At 47.1% G+C, this 22,816-nt stretch overlaps 1 protein-coding gene across 2 annotated transcripts in view; it reads left to right on the plus strand.

The window, feature by feature from the left end:
• The window catches only part of LOC134932483 (cadherin-related family member 4-like), a 298,616-nt gene that overhangs the window by 101,348 nt on the left and 174,452 nt on the right, over positions 1-22,816 (plus strand). For both annotated transcript variants that reach the window (XM_063926947.1, XM_063926948.1), the window contains exons 6-7: positions 7,016-7,119; positions 12,165-12,310. In XM_063926947.1, coding sequence (XP_063783017.1) covers positions 7,016-7,119; positions 12,165-12,310 — 250 coding nt within the window. The remainder of the gene's footprint in view (positions 1-7,015; positions 7,120-12,164; positions 12,311-22,816) is intronic.

The following is a 22,816-nucleotide window of genomic DNA, read 5'->3' on the forward strand; positions in this document are numbered from 1 at the left end:
GCGCCTGAAATTTTTCGGGTTTTGTGTTTTGGTTTTGGGTTCGGTTCCGCGGCCGTGTTTTGGGTTCGAACGCGTTTTGGCAAAACCTCACCGAATTATTTTTGTCGGATTCGGGTGTGTTTTGGATTCGGGTGTTTTTTTCAAAAAACCCTAAAAAACAGCTTAAATCATAGAATTTGGGGGTAATTTTGATCCCAAAGTATTATTAACCTCAAAAAACATAATTTACACTCATTTTCAGCCTATTCTGAACACATCACACCTCACAATATTATTTTTAGTCCTAAAATTTGCACCGAGGTCGCTGTGTGAGTAAGATAAGCGACCCTAGTGGCCGACACAAACACCGGGCCCATCTAGGAGTGGCACTGCAGTGTCACGCAGGATGTCCCTTCCAAAAAACCCTCCCCAAACAGCACATGACGCAAAGAAAAAAAGAGGCGCAATGAGGTAGCTGTGTGAGTAAGATTAGCGACCCTAGTGGCCGACACAAACACCGGGCCCATCTAGGAGTGGCACTGCAGTGTCACGCAGGATGTCCCTTCCAAAAAACCCTCCCCAAACAGCACATGACGCAAAGAAAAAAAGAGGCGCAATGAGGTAGCTGTGTGAGTAAGATTAGCGACCCTAGTGGCCGACACAAACACCGGGCCCATCTAGGAGTGGCACTGCAGTGTCACGCAGGATGTCCCTTCCAAAAAACCCTCCCCAAACAGCACATGACGCAAAGAAAAAAAGAGGCGCAATGAGGTAGCTGACTGTGTGAGTAAGATTAGCGACCCTAGTGGCCGACACAAACACCGGGCACATCTAGGAGTGGCACTGCAGTGTCACGCAGGATGTCCCTTCCAAAAAACCCTCCCCAAACAGCACATGACGCAAAGAAAAAAAGAGGCGCAATGAGGTAGCTGTGTGAGTAAGATTAGCGACCCTAGTGGCCGACACAAACACCGGGCCCATCTAGGAGTGGCACTGCAGTGTCACGCAGGATGTCCCTTCCAAAAAACCCTCCCCAATCAGCACATGATGCAAAGAAAAAGAAAAGAAAAAAGAGGTGCAAGATGGAATTATCCTTGGGCCCTCCCACCCACCCTTATGTTGTATAAACAAAACAGGACATGCACACTTTAACCAACCCATCATTTCAGTGACAGGGTCTGCCACACGACTGTGACTGATATGACGGGTTGGTTTGGACCCCCCCCAAAAAAGAAGCAATTAATCTCTCCTTGCACAAACTGGCTCTACAGAGGCAAGATGTCCACCTCATCTTCACCCTCCGATATATCACCGTGTACATCCCCCTCCTCACAGATTATCAATTCGTCCCCACTGGAATCCACCATCTCAGCTCCCTGTGTACTTTGTGGAGGCAATTGCTGCTGGTCAATGTCTCCGCGGAGGAATTGATTATAATTCATTTTAATGAACATCATCTTCTCCACATTTTCTGGATGTAACCTCGTACGCCGATTGCTGACAAGGTGAGCGGCGGCACTAAACACTCTTTCGGAGTACACACTTGTGGGAGGGCAACTTAGGTAGAATAAAGCCAGTTTGTGCAAGGGCCTCCAAATTGCCTCTTTTTCCTGCCAGTATAAGTACGGACTGTGTGACGTGCCTACTTGGATGCGGTCACTCATATAATCCTCCACCATTCTATCAATGTTGAGAGAATCATATGCAGTGACAGTAGACGACATGTCCGTAATCGTTGTCAGGTCCTTCAGTCCGGACCAGATGTCAGCATCAGCAGTCGCTCCAGACTGCCCTGCATCACCGCCAGCGGGTGGGCTCGGAATTCTGAGCCTTTTCCTCGCACCCCCAGTTGCGGGAGAATGTGAAGGAGGAGATGTTGACAGGTCGCGTTCCGCTTGACTTGACAATTTTGTCACCAGCAGGTCTTTCAACCCCAGCAGACCTGTGTCTGCCGGAAAGAGAGATCCAAGGTAGGCTTTAAATCTAGGATCGAGCACGGTGGCCAAAATGTAGTGCTCTGATTTCAACAGATTGACCACCCGTGAATCCTTGTTAAGCGAATTAAGGGCTGCATCCACAAGTCCCACATGCCTAGCGGAATCGCTCCGTGTTAGCTCCTTCTTCAATGCCTCCAGCTTCTTCTGCAAAAGCCTGATGAGGGGAATGACCTGACTCAGGCTGGCAGTGTCTGAACTGACTTCACGTGTGGCAAGTTCAAAGGGCATCAGAACCTTGCACAACGTTGAAATCATTCTCCACTGCACTTGAGACAGGTGCATTCCATCTCCTATATCGTGCTCAATTGTATAGGCTTGAATGGCCTTTTGCTGCTCCTCCAACCTCTGAAGCATATAGAGGGTTGAATTCCACCTCGTTACCACTTCTTGCTTCAGATGATGGCAGGGCAGGTTCAGTAGTTTTTGGTGGTGCTCCAGTCTTCTGTACGTGGTGCCTGTACGCCGAAAGTGTCCCGCAATTTTTCTGGCCACCGACAGCATCTCTTGCACGCCCCTGTCGTTTTTTAAAAAATTCTGCACCACCAAATTCAAGGTATGTGCAAAACATGGGACGTGCTGGAATTTGCCCATATTTAATGCACACACAATATTGCTGGCGTTGTCCGATGCCACAAATCCACAGGAGAGTCCAATTGGGGTAAGCCATTCCGCGATGATCTTCCTCAGTTGCCGTAAGAGGTTTTCAGCTGTGTGCGTATTCTGGAAAGCGGTGATACAAAGCGTAGCCTGCCTAGGAAAGAGTTGGCGTTTGCGAGATGCTGCTACTGGTGCCGCCGCTGCTGTTCTTGCGGCGGGAGTCCATACATCTACCCAGTGGGCTGTCACAGTCATATAGTCCTGACCCTGCCCTGCTCCACTTGTCCACATGTCCGTGGTTAAGTGGACATTGGGTACAACTGCATTTTTTAGGACACTGGTGAGTCTTTTTCTGACGTCCGTGTACATTCTCGGTATCGCCTGCCTAGAGAAGTGGAACCTAGATGGTATTTGGTAACGGGGGCACACTGCCTCAATAAATTGTCTAGTTCCCTGTGAACTAACGGCGGATACCGGACGCACGTCTAACACCAACATAGTTGTCAAGGACTCAGTTATCCGCTTTGCAGTAGGATGACTGCTGTGATATTTCATCTTCCTCGCAAAGGACTGTTGAACAGTCAATTGCTTACTGGAAGTAGTACAAGTGGGCTTAAGACTTCCCCTCTGGGATGACCATCAACTCCCAGCGGCAACAACAGCAGCGCCAGCAGCAGTAGGCGTTACACGCAAGGATGCATCGGAGGAATCCCAGGCAGGAGAGGACTCGTCAGACTTGCCAGTGACATGGCCTGCAGGACTATTGGCATTCCTGGGGAAGGAGGAAATTGACACTGAGGGAGTTGGTGGGGTGGTTTGCGTGAGCTTGGTTACAAGAGGAAGGGATTTACTGGTCAGTGGACTGCTTCCGCTGTCACCCAAAGTTTTTGAACTTGTCACTGACTTATTATGAATGCGCTGCAGGTGACGTATAAGGGAGGATGTTCCGAGGTGGTTAACGTCCTTACCCCTACTTATTACAGCTTGACAAAGGGAACACACGGCTTGACACCTGTTGTCCGCATTTCTGGTGAAATACCTCCACACCGAAGAGCTGATTTTTTTGGTATTTTCACCCGGCATGTCAACGGCCATATTCCTCCCACGGACAACAGGTGTCTCCCCGGGTGCCTGACTTAAACAAACCACCTCACCATCAGAATCCTCCTGGTCAATTTCCTCCCCAGCGCCAGCAACACCCATATCCTCCTCATCCTGGTGTACTTCAACACTGACATCTTCAATCTGACTATCAGGAACTGGACTGCGGGTGCTCCTTCCAGCACTTGCAGGGGGCATGCAAATAGTGGAAGGCGCATGCTCTTCACGTCCAGTGTTGGGAAGGTCAGGCATCGCAAACGACACAATTGGACTCTCCTTGTGGATTTGGGATTTCAAAGAACGCACAGTTCTTTGCGGTGCTTTTGCCAGCTTGAGTCTTTTCAGTTTTCTAGCGAGAGGCTGAGTGCTTCCATCCTCATGTGAAGCTGAACCACTAGCCATGAACATAGGCCAGGGCCTCAGCCGTTCCTTGCCACTCCGTGTGGTAAATGGCATATTGGCAAGTTTACGCTTCTCCTCCGACAATTTTATTTTAGGTTTTGGAGTCCTTTTTTTTCTGATATTTGGTGTTTTGGATTTGACATGCTCTGTACTATGACATTGGGCATCGGCCTTGGCAGACGACGTTGCTGGCATTTCATCGTCTCGGCCATGACTAGTGGCAGCAGCTTCAGCACGAGGTGGAAGTGGATCTTGATCTTTCCCTAATTTTGGAACCTCAACTTTTTTGTTCTCCATATTTTATAGGCAGAACTAAAAGGCACCTCAGGTAAACAATGGAGATGGATGGATTGGATAGTTTACTAGTATACAATTATGGACGGACTGCCACGGTTAGGTGGTATAAAAAAACCACGGTTAGGTGGTATATATTATAATAATAATACAATTATGGATGGACGGACTGCCTGCCGACTGCCGACACAGAGGTAGCCACAGCCGTGAACTACCGCACTGTACACTGGTTGATAAAGAGATAGTAGTATACTCGTAACAACTAGTATGACACTATGACGACGGTATAAAGAATGGAAAAAAAACCACGGTTAGGTGGTATATATTATAATAATAATATAATTATGGATGGACGGACTGCCTGCCGACTGCCGACACAGAGGTAGCCACAGCCGTGAACTACCGCACTGTACACTGGTTGATAAAGAGATAGTAGTATACTCGTAACAACTAGTATGACACTATGACGACGGTATAAAGAATGGAAAAAAAACCACGGTTAGGTGGTATATATTATAATAATAATACAATTATGGATGGACGGACTGCCTGCCGACTGCCGACACAGAGGTAGCCACAGCCGTGAACTACCGCACTGTACACTGGTTGATAAAGAGATAGTAGTATACTCGTAACAACTAGTATGACACTATGACGACGGTATAAAGAATGGAAAAAAAACCACGGTTAGGTGGTATATATTATAATAATAATACAATTATGGATGGACGGACTGCCTGCCGACACAGAGGTAGCCACAGCCGTGAACTACCGCACTGTACACTGGTTGATAAAGAGATAGTAGTATACTCGTAACAACTAGTATGACACTATGACGACGGTATAAAGAATGAAAAAAAAACCACGGTTAGGTGGTATATATTATAATAATAATACAATTATGGATGGACGGACTGCCTGCCGACTGCCGACACAGAGGTAGCCACAGCCGTGAACTACCGCACTGTACACTGGTTGATAAAGAGATAGTAGTATACTCGTAACAACTAGTATGACACTATGACGACGGTATAAAGAATGGAAAAAAAACCACGGTTAGGTGGTATATATTATAATAATAATACAATTATGGATGGACGGACTGCCTGCCGACTGCCGACACAGAGGTAGCCACAGCCGTGAACTACCGCACTGTACACTGGTTGATAAAGAGATAGTAGTATACTCGTAACAACTAGTATGACACTATGACGACGGTATAAAGAATGGAAAAAAAACCACGGTTAGGTGGTATATATTATAATAATAATACAATTATGGATGGACGGACTGCCTGCCGACTGCCGACACAGAGGTAGCCACAGCCGTGAACTACCGCACTGTACACTGGTTGATAAAGAGATAGTAGTATACTCGTAACAACTAGTATGACACTATGACGGTATAAAGAAAGAAAAAAAAATACCACGGTTAGGTGGTATATATTGTAATACAATTATGGATGGACGGACTGCCTGCCGAGTTCCGACTGCCGACACAGAGGTAGCCACAGCCGTGAACTACCGCACTGTACTGTGTCTGCTGCTAATATAGACTGGTTGATAAAGAGATAGTATACAATACATACAACAATATACTACTATACTGGTGGTCAGGCACTGGTCACCACTAGTCACACTGGCAGTGGCACTCCTGCAGCAAAAGTGTGCACTGTTTAATTTTAAATTAATATAATATTATGTACTCCTGGGGGCTCCTGCTATAACAACCTGCAGTGCTCCCCAGTCTCCCCCACAATTATTATAAGCTTTGCCTTTTATACATTGATGTGCAGCACACTGGGCTGAGCTGAGTGCACACAGACTGAGTCACACTGTGTGACTGGCTGCTGCTGTGTATCGTTTTTTTTCAGGCAGAGAACGGATATAGCAGAGAACGGATATATATTAAAATAAATAAAAGTTAACTAACAACAACTGCACTGGTCACTGTGGTAAACTCTGTCTGACTCTGCACAATCTCTCTCTCTCTTCTAATCTAATTTCTAATGGAGAGGACGCCAGCCACGTCCTCTCCCTATCAATCTCAATGCACGTGTGAAAATGGCGGCGACGCGCGGCTCCTTATATAGAATCCGAGTCTCGCGAGAATCCGACAGCGTCATGATGACGTTCGGGCGCGCTCGGGTTAACCGAGCAAGGCGGGAGGATCCGAGTCTGCTCGGACCCGTGAAAAAAACATGAAGTTCGTGCGGGTTCGGTTTCAGAGAAACCGAACCCGCTCATCTCTAGTAATTACGCGTCTACTTTCCCTTCGTGGAGAGGACCTTTGCTGTGCGGTGCGCGATGACGTAATCGCGCACCGCACAGCATTTCAGCGGCGCAACAACTGTACAGGGGGCGTAACTGACCATGCCCCCTGTATGAAGCCATGCCCATACTACCCGCCTGGGGCGCAAAAAGGCAGAGAACCAGCCCTGCATAGGCTGTAATATGAGTGTGTTTGTATAAATTACTTTGATCACTTTTTTGTGTATCTCCTAAATTCAAAAGGGCAATTCTAGAAAAGACTTATGTAATGGGGAAAAAAAACATTACCAAAATATTTCTGTGCTGTTGAAAAGTAGACATTGCACTTTACGGAGATCACTTTATTCTTATTAACATTGTTTTGTTTTTAATTAGGAATTCAGGCTCATATTAAGAGCAACAGATAAGGGAGATCTTTTCTGTGAAGGAGGGCTAATAATCCATATTAATGACCTCAATGATGAGGAGCCAATATTTGAGTAAGTTTTTATATACAGTATTTATATTATTAAGTTAAGCATATATAATTGAAATGATTGTGTTTCAGTGTATATCTTTATGTGTGATTTATAGTGTGTATGTCTGGTAAATGATGAAAGAGAGTTTCAGTGTGTCTCATTCTTTCAGTGTTGGCTGGCTACGTGTCGCATGTTGATTATGTGTGCTTTGCTATGTGATTGCTCCATAGTGTAACCATCGCTCTAGGTTAGCTAAAAAAAATGGCAGCCTGGCCTGAAGTACAGCTGAGCTGATATCGTTTGCCTTTGCTGCTAAAACAAGTAAGGAACAATGGGATCACTGTTAGTCATGTATGTGAAAAGCTATACTGGACAAGAGCGCCAATGGAACTTATCATTGCTAGAACACATATGGGGGCTTATGTTATAGCCTGCGCCCTGCGAGCTGCTGGCTGTGAGTGAATTCAAGCAAATCTGCCCGTATTTTTAAGCAGCAATCCTTTACAGGGCAAAAGCAACCTGCATTTGCCTTGTAAATGATTGGCACTTTAAAAATACGTGCAGACTCATTGAAATTCCAGTGTAGCTCGCAAGCTATTGAATAAGCCCCGTGGCCATGTTAGGCAGTTCAGAAGATCAAAACACCAAGAAGCCTAATTATTATTTGCAGCCAGCCGTTATAAGTAAAGATTCCTTATTTGTTATGAATTTTTATTTGTTAGGATGAAGGAGTTCTCAGTGACCGGGACAGATCTGATAGCCCATGCTGGCAGTCCATGAGTAGAAAATGTGATTGCATAGTGCAAGCAGGCTACACCAGGGAGGGGTCCTTCGAATCTCTCTCCTGAACAAATCTGTGAAAGGTTACCCATAGGCTGTATACACTGGTGTATTTATAATGGGTACAGTGTGTGAGTGTGTTAAGAACTGAAAGGTGTACCTGGACGGAGTCTTGTGGAGAACTGATTGGATGATGAGAACTTTGACACGACGGCAATGAAGAACTTGACTCGTGGTCGATCTTCTGACGACAGCCCCGGATGCATGGGTGTAAGACTCATAGAGTAACACTCAGCAGGTCTTCTTGCCTATAAGAGCCGCTTTTTCCTTAAGACTTTATACATCTACCGGTACTGGGATGCCCACCAGGACTTACGCCACTGGCGACAGTACAAGCTTACCCCCGAGACGACCAGAGCTATCAGTCTAGTCTATTGAGACTAAATAGATAAAGGAAACTAGTCTAATATAGGTACAGAGAACTTGCAAAAGGGTGGTGATAATGTATGAAGTGAAAGCTGTAGAAATGAGGGGATATGGTGGAAGGGTATGTGATGTTATGGCAGTTGTAGTGGCAGCATGTGTATGACATAAAGATATATGAAATGGTAGCAGGAATAAGTGAAGTATTCAGATAGTTCAAGGAAAGAGTTTGTGTGGAAAATCCACACAGCACCTGAGGCAGAAACAGACTGGAATCAAAGCAGGGTGAATCAAGCAGGGTATCATTAAACAGGAGCTCACAGGATTGGCAGCTTCTTCCAAGAAGCAGGAACTTTAACCAGCAGTTTGGGAGTAACCAGGAACTGAATATAAATGATGCTTGCCCCAATCAGGAACCTGCTAGTTAATTTGAAATCATTCAGTGCAGCTGCCCTGCTGCACGTAATTTAACCTAAATTACTAAGTAACGGGGAACAACATCTAACTCCGGCGTCCCCGTTGCTAGGTGTCCAGGGCCCCCCAGCGTCAGCCTGTTGCTAGGCACTGAGCGGGGACCAGGGAGCATTGTGCCCGGGTCAGCCTGTTGCTAGGCGTGTGGTGGGGACCAGCAGCCCTAGCGACCGGGAAAGACGCGGCGTCCCGGTCACCGGGCAACCACTGGGACCCGCATCTCCCATCCGCCACACCGCTGCTGACAGTGTGTGGTGCCCACAGGCCACCGGGTTCCAGGGGGGTCCACACCGCACACACTGCACCCATTATTTTTAAATACTTAGCCTCCAGATTTGCACGGTGCAGCAGCAGAAATCACTGGGAAAATGGCATGGCACCATTTTACCAGTGTTTCATGTATGCGCACTAGTAAAATCACTTGGAAAATGTTCATGGCGTCATTTTCCCGGAGGTCTATGCATGCGCTGTAGACTCTGGGACAGCACTAGGGTCCCCTAGGGCCCTCCTTGTTACAACTTGGGGATACTTAATATTTGCAGTTACTACCTGAAAACACCCACAAATATACTTTAATAGCTAAGCCCCTATATCTTTTAGCAGAAACCTTTCAAATGCATTTACAGTGCAGTCATAGCCAATAGTAATTTATTCTGATGTGGGCAGATTATTATTAATAATTACCTACAGTAGATCATTGTAATTACGTAAAGGAGCAGAGAGAACATTTTCAAGGGTGTTCTTTGCTATGCACAGCCATTTTCTATTGTTCACAGAACTTGAATAGTGCGCAATCTCCAGGCAGATCTCACAGACCAGGTCTCTTCCTCAATAATACAAAACAGTTCCCATGCACAGTGCTTGGCGTTAAATCAAAATCAAATACACAATTTTACAGAATAGGCAATTTCCCCTTCCAAATTGTCACAGACATAGTGAGACCCCAAGTGTGGGGTCCCCATGCTAAAGTGAAAACTGAGTACGGTGCATATATTGGGGTACAAAAAACTGTTCCTTTCTGGCAGTGGCTAGCAGATCTGCCCTAAAAAGTAGTTGTTCAGATCAGAATGAATAATAAGATTTGGACCCCTGTAGTGGCATTACTGCCCAGTAGTCCCAATATAATGGACTGGGATTCCTAAAACCCTTTCATTTTAAAAGAGTAAAAAAATGTAGAGATGTGAAATTAAAAAAATTATTACATTTTTACTAAATTAAAGCGTTTTACTTATTTACTTCTTGATTAGCTGGGAAAAACCAGCTCACAACTAATGCAAAATGAAAATGATGGTCAAGATTGGTATTTCATGGGACTTGATTAATCGGTTAATCAGAAGCAACCAGGGTGGGAAACACTACAGATTGGCTGGTCGGTGAAGAAGATTACTGGACATAGGGGCAGATGAATCATCGGTACCTTAAAGATCCTTATTCCCGCTTTGGCACTTCATGGCCTTTTCGCAGTGATCTGCCATCAACTGGATGTATGATTGCCTGGCCTGACCTCATAGCGATGAGGTAGGTCTGGCCCCAGGTGAAGTGCACTCCTGCCCGATAGCGCTGATCGTTGTGCTCCCACGAATGCCCACTAGTACTGGTTCCCAGTGTCCCCTGCGCCTGTCTCCGCAAGAGCGCTTCATGGTTTTTTCCCTGTCCAACATTCCAATCTCCTCTGTCACATGTGCAGTAGGCCTCTTCTGCACTGGTGTAGTGTGTTGTGCACAAGCACTGGCTCTCCAGCAAAAGTCACACCGTGAGTATGTGACGGCGCCATCGATATCTCCAAGTTTGCCCTAGTATGCGGACGGACTAATGAGGAACAATAAAGTTTATTGAAAATTAACAACAAAAAAAAAAGATTTGACGAAGTGACCGGAAGGTAATAACGTGCGGTGAGGAGCTACCTCAGCCTTCGTACATAAGGTAGCTATCGCCTTCCTATGCACACAGTGCGGCAGAGGATACTGCTGTATGCACTGTGTGCATTCGTTAAAACCTCAATGTGAACCGCTTATAACGTTCAGTGGAAGCAGTAACAGCGGGATATAATGTGCGCTATGTGCAAAATGCACATAGTGCAAGTTCTTACATCTGCCCCATTATTACAGTTGGTTTCCACTCTCAATGCCTCCCAGGCTGTCCAGCGTTATAGCTGTTGAGATCTGAGGAGAACCATTATGTAAATCATTTTAAATAAATGTCTCCTTTAAAAGTGTAAGCCTTCAGTAGCAAATCAAATTACTAGACACACGCCGAGCTACATAATAAAAAATTTCTCATACATTGGCCGATCTGCCGCCGAGCTGCCCGACGGCGGATACGACCGACGGGTGACCCGGCGGCAGGGGGGGTGCAGTGACGGGGGGAGTGAAGTTACTTCACTCCCCCCGTCACACGGCTCCATAGAACTGCAGGCAAATATGGACGAGATCGGGGCACCAGCGATGGGGCACCAGCGATGAACGAGCGCAGGGCCGCGCATCGTTCATCGCTGGTGCCTCCACACTGCACGATATGAACGTTATCTCATTCATTAATGAACGAGATCGTTCATATCGTGCAGAGAAGTCGGCCAGTGTGTAGGGCCTATTAAGGTTTATCTAAGTCATAAATGAGGCTACACCAGGCATTATTTTATGTGAAAAAGTAAAAATGGAAATAAATAAGGTGAGACTAAGTGTATGTGTGCATTGGCGGTGGGGAAGGGGGGGGGGGGTTGTTTTTTACTCTATTTCTCAGTGCTGTATTAAATCATACTTGCCTACCTGACCCTCTCCCTGAGGGAGAAAATGCTCTGTTCCTGGACTTTCCTGGTAATGTATGATTGCCATCACCTGTGGTGAGCTAGTTAATTCATAAGAAAGGTGTTTCACCACAGGTGATGGCAAACATACATTACCAGGAAAGTCCAGGAACAGAGCATTTTCTCCCTCATGGAGAGGGTCAGGTAGGCAAGTATGTATTAAATGTGCATATTTAAGAAACCTTTTAATTGCAGAGACTCCTGCTCCCAAGTGTTGATAGAACCAACATTTTAAAATCACCCCACCCCCACCTGTGGTTTGATGAATATTACTGAATTTGATTGTGTTTGGGGAAATCCCAGATGCAATCAAGCCTTGCGCAATCGCATACAAACCGGCATCAGCTGCAGCCCCTAAAAGCTAAATAAGGCTGCCATAAGAAAAGCAGAAGAGGCGTTTCATTAGAAGTACTCTCTCTGCTAATGGCAGTCCCGATGAGACAAATTATTGTTTTTTCCCAATTGCTGTTTTGGTTTGCTTACAAACATGAAAAAACCCCTTAATCTCTTTTTTACTTGTTATTTTATATATATTGTTGTTATGTATAGACATCTGTCTATGTTGATCATATTTATTTTTCTTGTGCAGAAAAATTGAAAATGACACTATTTATGTACATGAAAATACCCTGGTTGGATCCATCATAGAAGTATTTAGGGCAACAGATCGAGACGCCAATGATCATATTACCTACTCTTTTCCAAGGACATCACTCATGTTTAATATATCTTCGGGTAAGCTCAGATGCCTTATGAAAAACCTTCAATTTCCTGACTGGCAATTATATATTGGCATTAGTATGTTTGAGTTAGAGTATTATCTGGGCACACAGTCATTTTTGTAATTCTGTGTATTTTTATTTGACTTATTTAATGTTTATACTTTTTTTTTGGATGTTTTGCTTACTATTTCTTTTCTTTCTTGGTTTGCTTTATCTTAACTCAGATTTAAATTAAAATACATAATTTTAATTGTTGATGTTTTCTGATGTTCAAAAATGTACAGCAAACGTTAAGCGTATCAATTCTATTGGCAGCTCCTATATTTGTATATGGGTTCCAGCTGTGTGTGATGTAGGCTAGTGCACATGGTACTTCAGACACTTAACCAGATCTATGGTTTATTAACCATTCAGGGGTGGGGCTGGGCGCTGATGTCATTAGGCTATAAAATAACACAATTTACTTCTTAATCATAATTGTGACTTAAATGCACTAGAAAACACTTTTAAAATTACAAAATGTAAAAAATTATTTGGTTTCATGTACCTAATTTATCTTCTTTTTAATTTGTATACAAATGTGTTTTATGGTTTGCCGCTATAAGCAGACATCTTAAATTCTAGTGATACCTCATTTACGTATACAGGGCCCGATTCAGCATAGAATGCATCTGCGATGCGTTCACATGCTGAAGCCCTTTTACAGTGTGCGCACATGCAGAAGCCTCACTGCGTGTGCACACACAGGGCGGGATGTACTATAAGACATCGCCGCCCCTCGCCAACTACCGCAGTGATACTAATCGCATATGTACTAACATATGTACTATAAGACATCGCCGCCCCTCGCCAACTACCGCAGCGATATGTACTAACATAGTATCGCAATGCGGTATAGGAGGACCCCCGCAATGATGTCTGTGGGGGTCGGCGGGGGTCAGCGAGGGTCTCCGTCACCTCCCAGACCCGGGAGGTGACTTGCGCAGGGAGTCCCCGGGCTCCTCCTCCTCCCCCCTGCAGCTGGAAGGAGACAAGGCTGTGCTGCGGGGGAGAAGGAGGGGGGTGGCATTGTGGTGCTGGGGGGACATGGTCTGGACAATGCAGGTGTGTCCGGACCATTTGCAGGGCGGGCTGTGGCAGCTGCATGACATCACATGAAGCTGCTGCGACCTAAAAGATGTCAGGTAGCCATCTACTTTCGCAGCTAGGCTGTGCAGGCAGAGGTCTACCCTTATCATGCAAGCGCTTCGCTGCTGAGTGAAGCATTCGCATGATAGTGCGGGGGACTTGTCCTGTGCTGGACGTCCCCCCGTATTCTAGTGTAACTGTAAAGGGTTGTAGTTGTGTGAATTTTTGCACAACTACAACCCTTGCTGAATTAGGCCCTCTGTTCACATTATGTTTCTCATTAGTTTATGCCTTCGGTGTTGGAGAAATGTTTTTTTTTTTTAATGGAAATGCTGTACAGATAGAGATGAGCGAAACAATGGCCAAACATTGTACTGATTGAGGTGTAAAGTTCTGGCAATATAATCTTCCACTGTAGTATTGTCATTCTGAGAAGTATCATTCCATACCGTAAATGTGCTGTTGCAGTTGGTGGACTTTATGGTCAATGTAAAGAGCTAGGACAGTGATGGGCATTTAATTCTTCTGCGGAGTATAATGGGGTGTCACAGCGTGCCGGATCCCAGAGCTAACTGATACACCTATCACAACGGGTCACTGTGAGGTGTGAAAGGGTCACTCCAGAAATTCCGGGTCCCCTGACCTGGTAATTAAACCCAGGAATAAAGAAGGGTTATTACCGGGTCAGGTGCAGTGTGAACTGGTTACCCGGGTCAATGCACCCGTCCCCAATGCCGCAGTGGTCCCCACCCCCAATGGCAACCCGACCCAGCACATTGCCGGCTCAGGGAAGCTAGTTGTTGGGGTCCAATGCCGGGCTCCACCCTGTAAGGACCCATTTCCAATTCACGGATGGGACCTGGCATTTGTGACGTGAAAGCGGTATTATCTGGCCCAGCATTGCTGGCTTCCCAGGGCTGCTGTGGTCCTACAGCAGGTATGGATCAGTCATTGTCCACCACAGTGACCTGGTAGTTTCAAAAATTGCCTTCTGCTGGTGTCTCCTCTGTGTCAGATGGTCGAGGTTCTCAGGGGCAGGCACGTTGAACTGTTTAAAATTGAAACGGGTATGTCCACCAAACGTGACCACTTTTGGCATGAAAATTGAATCTTCTAGTGCCGTTTCTTGCAGCGGAAGAAGCGTGCTGTCGCACGGGGCGCCCGCCGCATCACTTTTGGTGACTCCTTGGGCTCCCCCTTCTTCTCATCATTACTACTCCGCTTGGGGGGCGAAGTTTTTCGTAATGACGCATTTGCATCGTGACATCACTACGCAAGCATGTCATTATGTGAAACTCCACCCCCGAGTGGAGTACAAATGGCGTGGAGGAGGGGGAGAGCCAGGACTCACTAGTGGCCAGTTGCCGGCGTCCGGGAGAGAGATGCAGGCAGGAGAGAGATGTTGGCAGGTGGGAGATGCTGGCGGGTGCTGTGCTCAGCCCTGGCAACTGGTATGACACACAGCCCTGGCAACTGGTATGACACACAGCCCTGGCAACTGGTATGACACACAGCCCTGGCAACTGGTATGACACACAGCCCTGGCAACTGGGATTACACACAGCCCCGGCAACTGGCATTACACAGCCCTGGCAATGATCATGACACCTGTCCCACAGCATGAAACCCCTGGCAACCAGCATGGATCCCAGAGCATGAAACAACTGGCAACCAGCATGGACCCCAGAGCATGAAACCCCTGGCAACCAGCATGGATCCCAGAGCATGAAACCCCTGGCAATCTGCATGACACCCAGCACGTGAGACCCTTGGCAACAAGCAGGTAATTTATAAGTAATTAGAAGCTTTATTGTAGGGCATAATGTATCAAAGGGATTGCGGAGTGTGGCACAATATGGTGCAGGGGGCATTACTGTGTGGGGCTTAATATGGTGGAATGTATTTTCTCTAACGTCCTAAGTGGATGCTGGGGACTCCGTAAGGACCATGGGGAATAGCGGCTCCGCAGGAGACTGGGCACATCTAAAGAAAGCTTTAGGACTAACTGGTGTGCACTGGCTCCTCCCCCTATGACCCTCCTCCAAGCCTCAGTTAGATTTCTGTGCCCGACGAGAAGGGTGCACACTAGGGGCTCTCCTGAGCTTCTTAGTGAAAGTTTTAGTTTAGGTTTGTTATTTTCAGTGAGACCTGCTGGCAACAGGCTCACTGCATCGAGGGACTAAGGGGAGAAGAAGCGAACTCACCTGCGTGCAGAGTGGATTGGGCTTCTTGGCTACTGGACATTAGCTCCAGAGGGACGATCACAGGTTCAGCCTGGATGGGTCCCGGAGCTTCGCCGCCGGCCCCCTTACAGAGCCAGAAGAGCGAAGAGGTCCGGAGAAAGCGGCGGCAGAAGACGTTCCTGTCTTCAAATAAGGTAGCGCACAGCACTGCAGCTGTGCGCCATTGCTCTCAGCACACTTCACACTCCGGTCACTAAGGGTGCAGGGCGCTGGGGGGGGGCGCCCTGAGACGCAATAAAACATGACAGAAATACCTTACATGGCAAAAAATGCATCACATATAGCTCCTGGGCTATATGGATGCATTTAACCCCTGCCAGAATATACAAAAAAACGGGAGATAAGGCCGCCGAAAAGGGGGCGGAGCCTATATCCTCAGCACACTGGCGCCATTTTCCCTCACAGCTCAGTTGGAGGGAAGCTCCCTGGCTCTTCCCTGCACTACAGAAAGGGTTAAAAAAAGAGAGGGGGGCACTATTTAGGCGCAGTATTAAAACATACAGCAGCTATAAGGGGAAAAACACTTATATAAGGTTATCCCTGTATATATATAGCGCTCTGGTGTGTGCTGGCATACTCTCCCTCTGTCTCCCCAAAGGGCTAGTGGGGTCCTGTCCTCTATCAGAGCATTCCCTGTGTGTGTGCTGTGTGTCGGTACGTTTGTGTCGACATGTATGAAGAGAAAAATGATGTGGAGACGGAGCAGAGTGTCTGTAACAGTGATGTCACCCCCTAGGGGGTCGACACCTGAGTGGATGTACTGTTGAAAATTACGTGACAGTGTCAGCTCTATATAAAAGTGGTTGACATGAGACAGCCGGCTACTCAGCTTGTGCCTGTCCAGACGTCTCATAGGCCGTCAGGGGCTCTAAAGCGGCCGTTACCTCAGATGGCAGATACAGACGCCGACACGGATACTGACTCCTGTGTCGACGGTGAAGAGACAACCGTGATTTCCAGTAGGGCCACACGTTACATGATTGAGACAATGGCAAATGTTTTTATACATTTTTGATAATACGAGTACCAAATAAAAAAGGGGTATTATGTTCGGTGAGGGAAAAACTACCTGTAGTTTTCCTGAATCTGAGAAATTAAAGGAGGTGTGTGATGATGCGTGGGTTTCCCCCCGATAACAATTGATAATTTCTTAAAAAGTATTGGCTGCATACCCTTTCCCGCCAGAGGTTAGGGTGCATTGGGAAACACCCCCTAGGGGGGATAAGGCGCTCACACGCTTGTAAGAAAAGGGCTCTACCCTCTCATGAGATGGCCGCCCTTAAGGATCCTGCTGATAGAAAGCAGGAGGGTATCCAAAAAGGTATTTACACACATACTGGTGTTATACTGCGACCAGCTATCGCCTCAGCCTGGAGGTGCAGTGCTGGGTGGGCATGGTCGGATTCCCTGACTGGAAATATTAGGATAGTATATTATTGCCTATAGAGCATTTAAAAGATGCATTTCTATATATGCATGATGCACAGCGGAATAATTGCCGACTGGCATCAAGTATAAGTGCGTTGTCCAATTCTACCAGTAAAATGGTCAGGTGATGCGGATTCCAAACGGCATTTGGAAGTATTGCCTTTGAAAGGGGACATTTGGGGTCGGTCTTTTAGACCTGGTGGCCACGGCAACAGCTGGGAAATCCACGTTTGTACCCCAGGTCGCCTCTCAAAATAAGACGCCGTATTATCAGGCGCAGTCCTTTGTTGGCAAGCGGACAAAAGGTTCCTCTTTTTTCTGCTCGTGACAGAGGGAGAGGAAAAAGGCTGCAGAGATCAGCCAGTTCCCAGGAACAGAAACCCTTTCCCGCCTCTGCCAAGCCCTCAGTATGACGCTAGGGCTTTACAAGCTCAGGTACGGTGGGGGCCCGTTCTCAATGAATTTCAGTGCGCAGTGGGCTCACTCGCAAGTAGACCCCTGGATCCTTCAGGTAATATCTCAGGGGTACATATTGGAATTCGAGACGTCTCCCCCTCGCCGTTTCCAAAAGTCGGCTTTACCGACGTCTCCCTCTGACAGGGAGGCAGTTTTGGAAGCCATTCACAAGCTGTATTCCCAGCAGGTGATAATCAAGGTACCCCTCCTGCAACAGGGAACGGGGTATTATTCCACACTATTGTGGTACCGAAGCCAGACGGCTCGGTGAGACCGATTCTAAATCTAAAATCTAAAATCTTTGAACACTTACATACAGAGGTTCAAATTCAAGATTGAGTCACTCAGAGCAGTGATTGCGAACCTGGAAGAAGGGGACTACATGATGTCTCGGGACATCCAGGATGCTTACCTTCATGTCAAAATTTACCCTTCTCACCAAGGGTACCTCAGGTTATGGTACAGAACTGTCACTATCAGTTCAGACGCTGCCGTAGGGATGGTCCACGGCACCCCGGGTCTTTACCAAGGTAATGGCCGAAATGATATTCCTTCGAAGGAAGGGAATTTTAGTTATCCCTTACTTGGACGATTCCCTGATAAGGGTAAGATCCAGGGAACAGTTGGAGGTCGGTGTAGCACTATCTCAGGTAGTGTTGCGGCAGCACGATTGGATTCTCAATATTCCAAAATCGCAGCTGGTTCCGATGACTTGTCTTCTGTTTCCTAGGGATGATCCTGGACACAGTCCAGAAAAAAAAAAAAAAAAAAAAAAAAAGGTGTTTCTCCCGGAAGAGAAAGCCAGGGAGTTATCCGAGCTAATCAGGAACCTCCTAAAACCGAACCAAGTCTCAGTGCATCAATGCACAAGGGTTCTGGGTAAAAATGGTGGCTTCCTACGAAGCAATCCCATTCGTTAGATTCCACGCAAGAACTTTCCAGTGGAACCTACTGGACAAATGGTCCGGGTCGCATTTTCAGATGCATCAGCGGATAACCCTGTCACCAAGGACAAGGGTATCCATCCTGTTTGTACCCCAGGTCGCCTCTCAAAATAAGACGCCGTATTATCAGGCGCAGTCCTTTGTTGGCAAGCGGACAAAAGGTTCCTCTTTTTTCTGCTCGTGACAGAGGGAGAGGAAAAAGGCTGCAGAGATCAGCCAGTTCCCAGGAACAGAAACCCTTTCCCGCCTCTGCCAAGCCCTCAGTATGACGCTAGGGCTTTACAAGCTCGGGTACGGTGGGGGCCCGTTCTCAATGAATTTCAGTGCGCAGTGGGCTCACTCGCAAGTAGACCCCTGGATCCTTCAGGTAATATCTCAGGGGTACATATTGGAATTCGAGACGTCTCCCCCTCGCCGTTTTCAAAAGTCGGCTTTACCGACGTCTCCCTCTGACAGGGAGGCAGTTTTGGAAGCCATTCACAAGCTGTATTCCCAGCAGGTGATAATCAAGGTACCCCTCCTGCAACAGGGAACGGGGTATTATTCCACACTATTGTGGTACCGAAGCCAGACGGCTCGGTGAGACCGATTCTAAATCTAAAATCTTTGAACACTTACACACAGAGGTTCAAATTCAAGATTGAGTCACTCAGAGCAGTGATTGCGAACCTGGAAGAAGGGGACTACATGATGTCTCGGGACATCCAGGATGCTTACCTTCATGTCAAAATTTACCCTTCTCACCAAGGGTACCTCAGGTTATGGTACAGAACTGTCACTATCAGTTCAGACGCTGCCGTAGGGATGGTCCACGGCACCCCGGGTCTTTACCAAGGTAATGGCCGAAATGATATTCCTTCGAAGGAAGGGAATTTTAGTTATCCCTTACTTGGACGATTCCCTGATAAGGGTAAGATCCAGGGAACAGTTGGAGGTCGGTGTAGCACTATCTCAGGTAGTGTTGCGGCAGCACGATTGGATTCTCAATATTCCAAAATCGCAGCTGGTTCCAACGACTTGTCTTCTGTTTCCTAGGGATGATCCTGGACACAGTCCAGAAAAAAAAAAAAAAAAAAGGTGTTTCTCCCGGAAGAGAAAGCCAGGGAGTTATCCGAGCTAATCAGGAACCTCCTAAAACCGAACCAAGTCTCAGTGCATCAATGCACAAGGGTTCTGGGTAAAAATGGTGGCTTCCTACGAAGCAATCCCATTCGTTAGATTCCACGCAAGAACTTTCCAGTGGAACCTACTGGACAAATGGTCCGGGTCGCATTTTCAGATGCATCAGCGGATAACCCTGTCACCAAGGACAAGGGTATCCATCCTGTGGTGGTTGCAGAGTGCTCATCTTCTAGAGGGCCGCAGATTCGGCATTCAGGACTGGGTCCTGGTGACCACGGATGCCAGCCTGCGAGGCTGGGGAGCAGTCACACAGGGAAGGAATATCCAGGGCTTAGGGTCAAGCCTGGATACATCACTTCACATAAATATCCTGAAGCTAAGGGCCATTTACAATGCTCTAAGCTTAGCAAGACCTCTGCTTCAAGGTCAGCCGGTGTTGATCCAGTCGGACAACATCATGGCAGTCACCCACGTAAACAGACAGGGTGGCACAAGAAGCAGGAGGGCAATGGCAGAAGCTGCAGGGATTCTTCGCTGGGCGGAAAATCATGTGATAGCACTGTCAACAGTATTCATTCCGGGAGTGGACAACTGGGAAGCAGACTTCCTCAGCACGACCTCCACCCGGGAGAGTGGGGACTTCACCCAGAAGTCGTCCACATGATTAAAAACTCGACAGGTATTGCGCCAGGTCAAGAGACCCTCAGGCAATAGTTGTAGACGCTCTGGTAACACCGTGGGTGTACCAGTCAGTGTATGTGTTCCCTCCTCTGCCTCTCATACCCAAGGTACTGAGATTGATAAGATGGAGAGGAGAAAGCACTATATTCGTGGCTCCGGATTGGCCAAGAAGGACTTGGTAACCGGAACTTCAAGAGATGCTCACGGAGGATCCGTGGCCTCTACCTCTAAGAAGGGACCTGCTCCAGCAAGGACCCTGTCTGTTCCAAGACTTACCGCGGCTGCGTTTGACGGCATGCCGGTTGAACACCGGATCCTGAAGGAAAAAAGGCATTCCGGATGAAGTCATCCATATCCTGATCTAAAGCCAGGAAGGATGTAACCGCAAAAACATTATCACCGCAATTGGCGAAAATATGTTGCGTAGTGCGAGGCCAGTAAGGCCCGACGGAGGAAATTCAACTGGGTCGATTCCTACATTTCCTGCAAACAGGAGTGTCTATGGGCCTGAAATTGGGGTCCATTAAGGTTCAGATTTCGGCCCTGTCAATTTTCTTCCAAAAAAGAACTAGCTTCAGTCCCTGTAGTTTAGACGTTTGTAAAAGGGGTACTGCATATACAGCCTCCTTTTGTGCCTCCAGTGGCAATTTGGGATCTCAATGTAGTTTGGGTTCCAAAAGTCACATTGGTTTGAACCACTTAAATCTGTGGAGTTAAAATATCTCACATGGAAAGTGGTCATGCTGTTGGCCCTGGCCTGGGCCAGGCGCGTGTCAGAATTGGCGGCTTTATCCTGTAAAAGCCCTTATCTGATTTTCCATTCGGACAGGGCGGAATTGAGGACTCGTCCTCAGTTTCTCCCTAAGGTGGTTCCAGCGTTTTCACCTGAACCAACCTATTGTGGTGCCTGCGGCTACTAGGGACTTGGAGGAATCCAAGTTGCTGGATGTTGTCAGGGCCCTGAAAATAATTCCAGAACGGCTGGAGTCAGGAAATCTGACTCGCTGTTTATCCTGTATGCACCCAACAAGCTGGGTGCTCCTGCTTCTAAGCAGACTATTGCTCGTTGGATTTGTAGTACAATTCAGCTTGCACATTCTGTGGCAGGCCTGCCACAGCTAAAATCTGTAAAAGCCCGTTCCACAAGGAAAGTGGGCTCATCTTGGGCGGCTGCCCGAGGGGTCTTGGCTTTACAACTTTGCCGAGCAGCTACTTGGTCAGGGGCAAACACGTTTGCTAAATTCTACAAATTTGATACCCTGGCTGAGGAGGACCTGGAGTTCTCTCATTCGGTGCTGCAGAGTCATCCGCACTCTCCCGCCCGTTTGGGAGCTTTGGTATAATCCCCATGGTCCTTACGGAGTCCCCAGCATCCACTTAGGACGTTAGAGAAAATAAGAATTTACTTACCGATAATTCTATTTCTCATAGTCCGTAGTGGATGCTGGGCGCCCATCCCAAGTGCGGATTGTCTGCAATACTTGTACATAGTTATTGTTACAAAAATCGGGTTATTATTGTTGGGAGCCATCTTTTCAGAGGCTCCTCTGTTATCATACTGTTAACTGGGTTCAGATCACAAGTTATACGGTGTGATTGGTGTGGCTGGTATGAGTCTTACCCGGGATTCAAAATCCTTCCTTATTGTGTACGCTCGTCCGGGCACAGTATCCTAACTGAGGCTTGGAGGAGGGTCATAGGGGGAGGAGCCAGTGCACACCAGTTAGTCCTAAAGCTTTCTTTAGATGTGCCCAGTCTCCTGCGGAGCCGCTATTCCCCATGGTCCTTACGGAGTCCCCAGTATCCACTACGGACTATGAGAAATAGAATTATCGGTAAGTAAATTCTTATTTTTTCCCCTGTGGTGGCCGTGATCTGTCGGTGCAGGGTCAAAAACTGGGGTGTAAGGTAGTCTTTTCAGACGAGACCACGGCCAAAGGCACGTGCAAATTTGTAATTTTTTTATATCTGGGGAAGAGCATTTTTTTTTTAGGGGGGAGGGGGGGTTGGCTTCACATTATTTTATCTTGCACACTTGAAGCCAAATTGGCTAGAAACAATCCTGCTTCTCCCTATAAAAGTAGTCTCTGGGCTCCAGAGTATAGGCTCCATTACCTTGCTACAGTGTTAGCTACAGTGCTTCATGGTGAAACCATTATTGGAATCATGTACCCAGTTCCTGCTGTTGCTGTGTTCCAGTCCTGGTTCCTGCCTTCATTGTGATCTGTTCTGGTTCTGCCATTCCTGTGTCCTACTCACGGTTCCTGTTCCCAATTCTCCCATTCGGTCCCAACCCAGTCCATCGATTCTGGTACTATATACCTCATGGCTATATATTAATTATAATACTAGTGTATGCCAGCTCCATACTAGGAAACTAAGACAGGGGTCCACAACCTGCGTGTTGGGTGCAGAGAAAATCAAATCTCCTTGTGTGGGTGCCTGGTTGAAACCACTGTCATATTAGACTCCCCACCTCAGTTCTGGGTACTCGCCAATCCTGAAGTAGGGGTCAGC

Source organism: Pseudophryne corroboree, chromosome 6 (assembly GCF_028390025.1).
Source record: "Pseudophryne corroboree isolate aPseCor3 chromosome 6, aPseCor3.hap2, whole genome shotgun sequence".
In the NCBI taxonomy this organism is placed as follows: Eukaryota; Metazoa; Chordata; class Amphibia; order Anura; family Myobatrachidae; genus Pseudophryne; species Pseudophryne corroboree.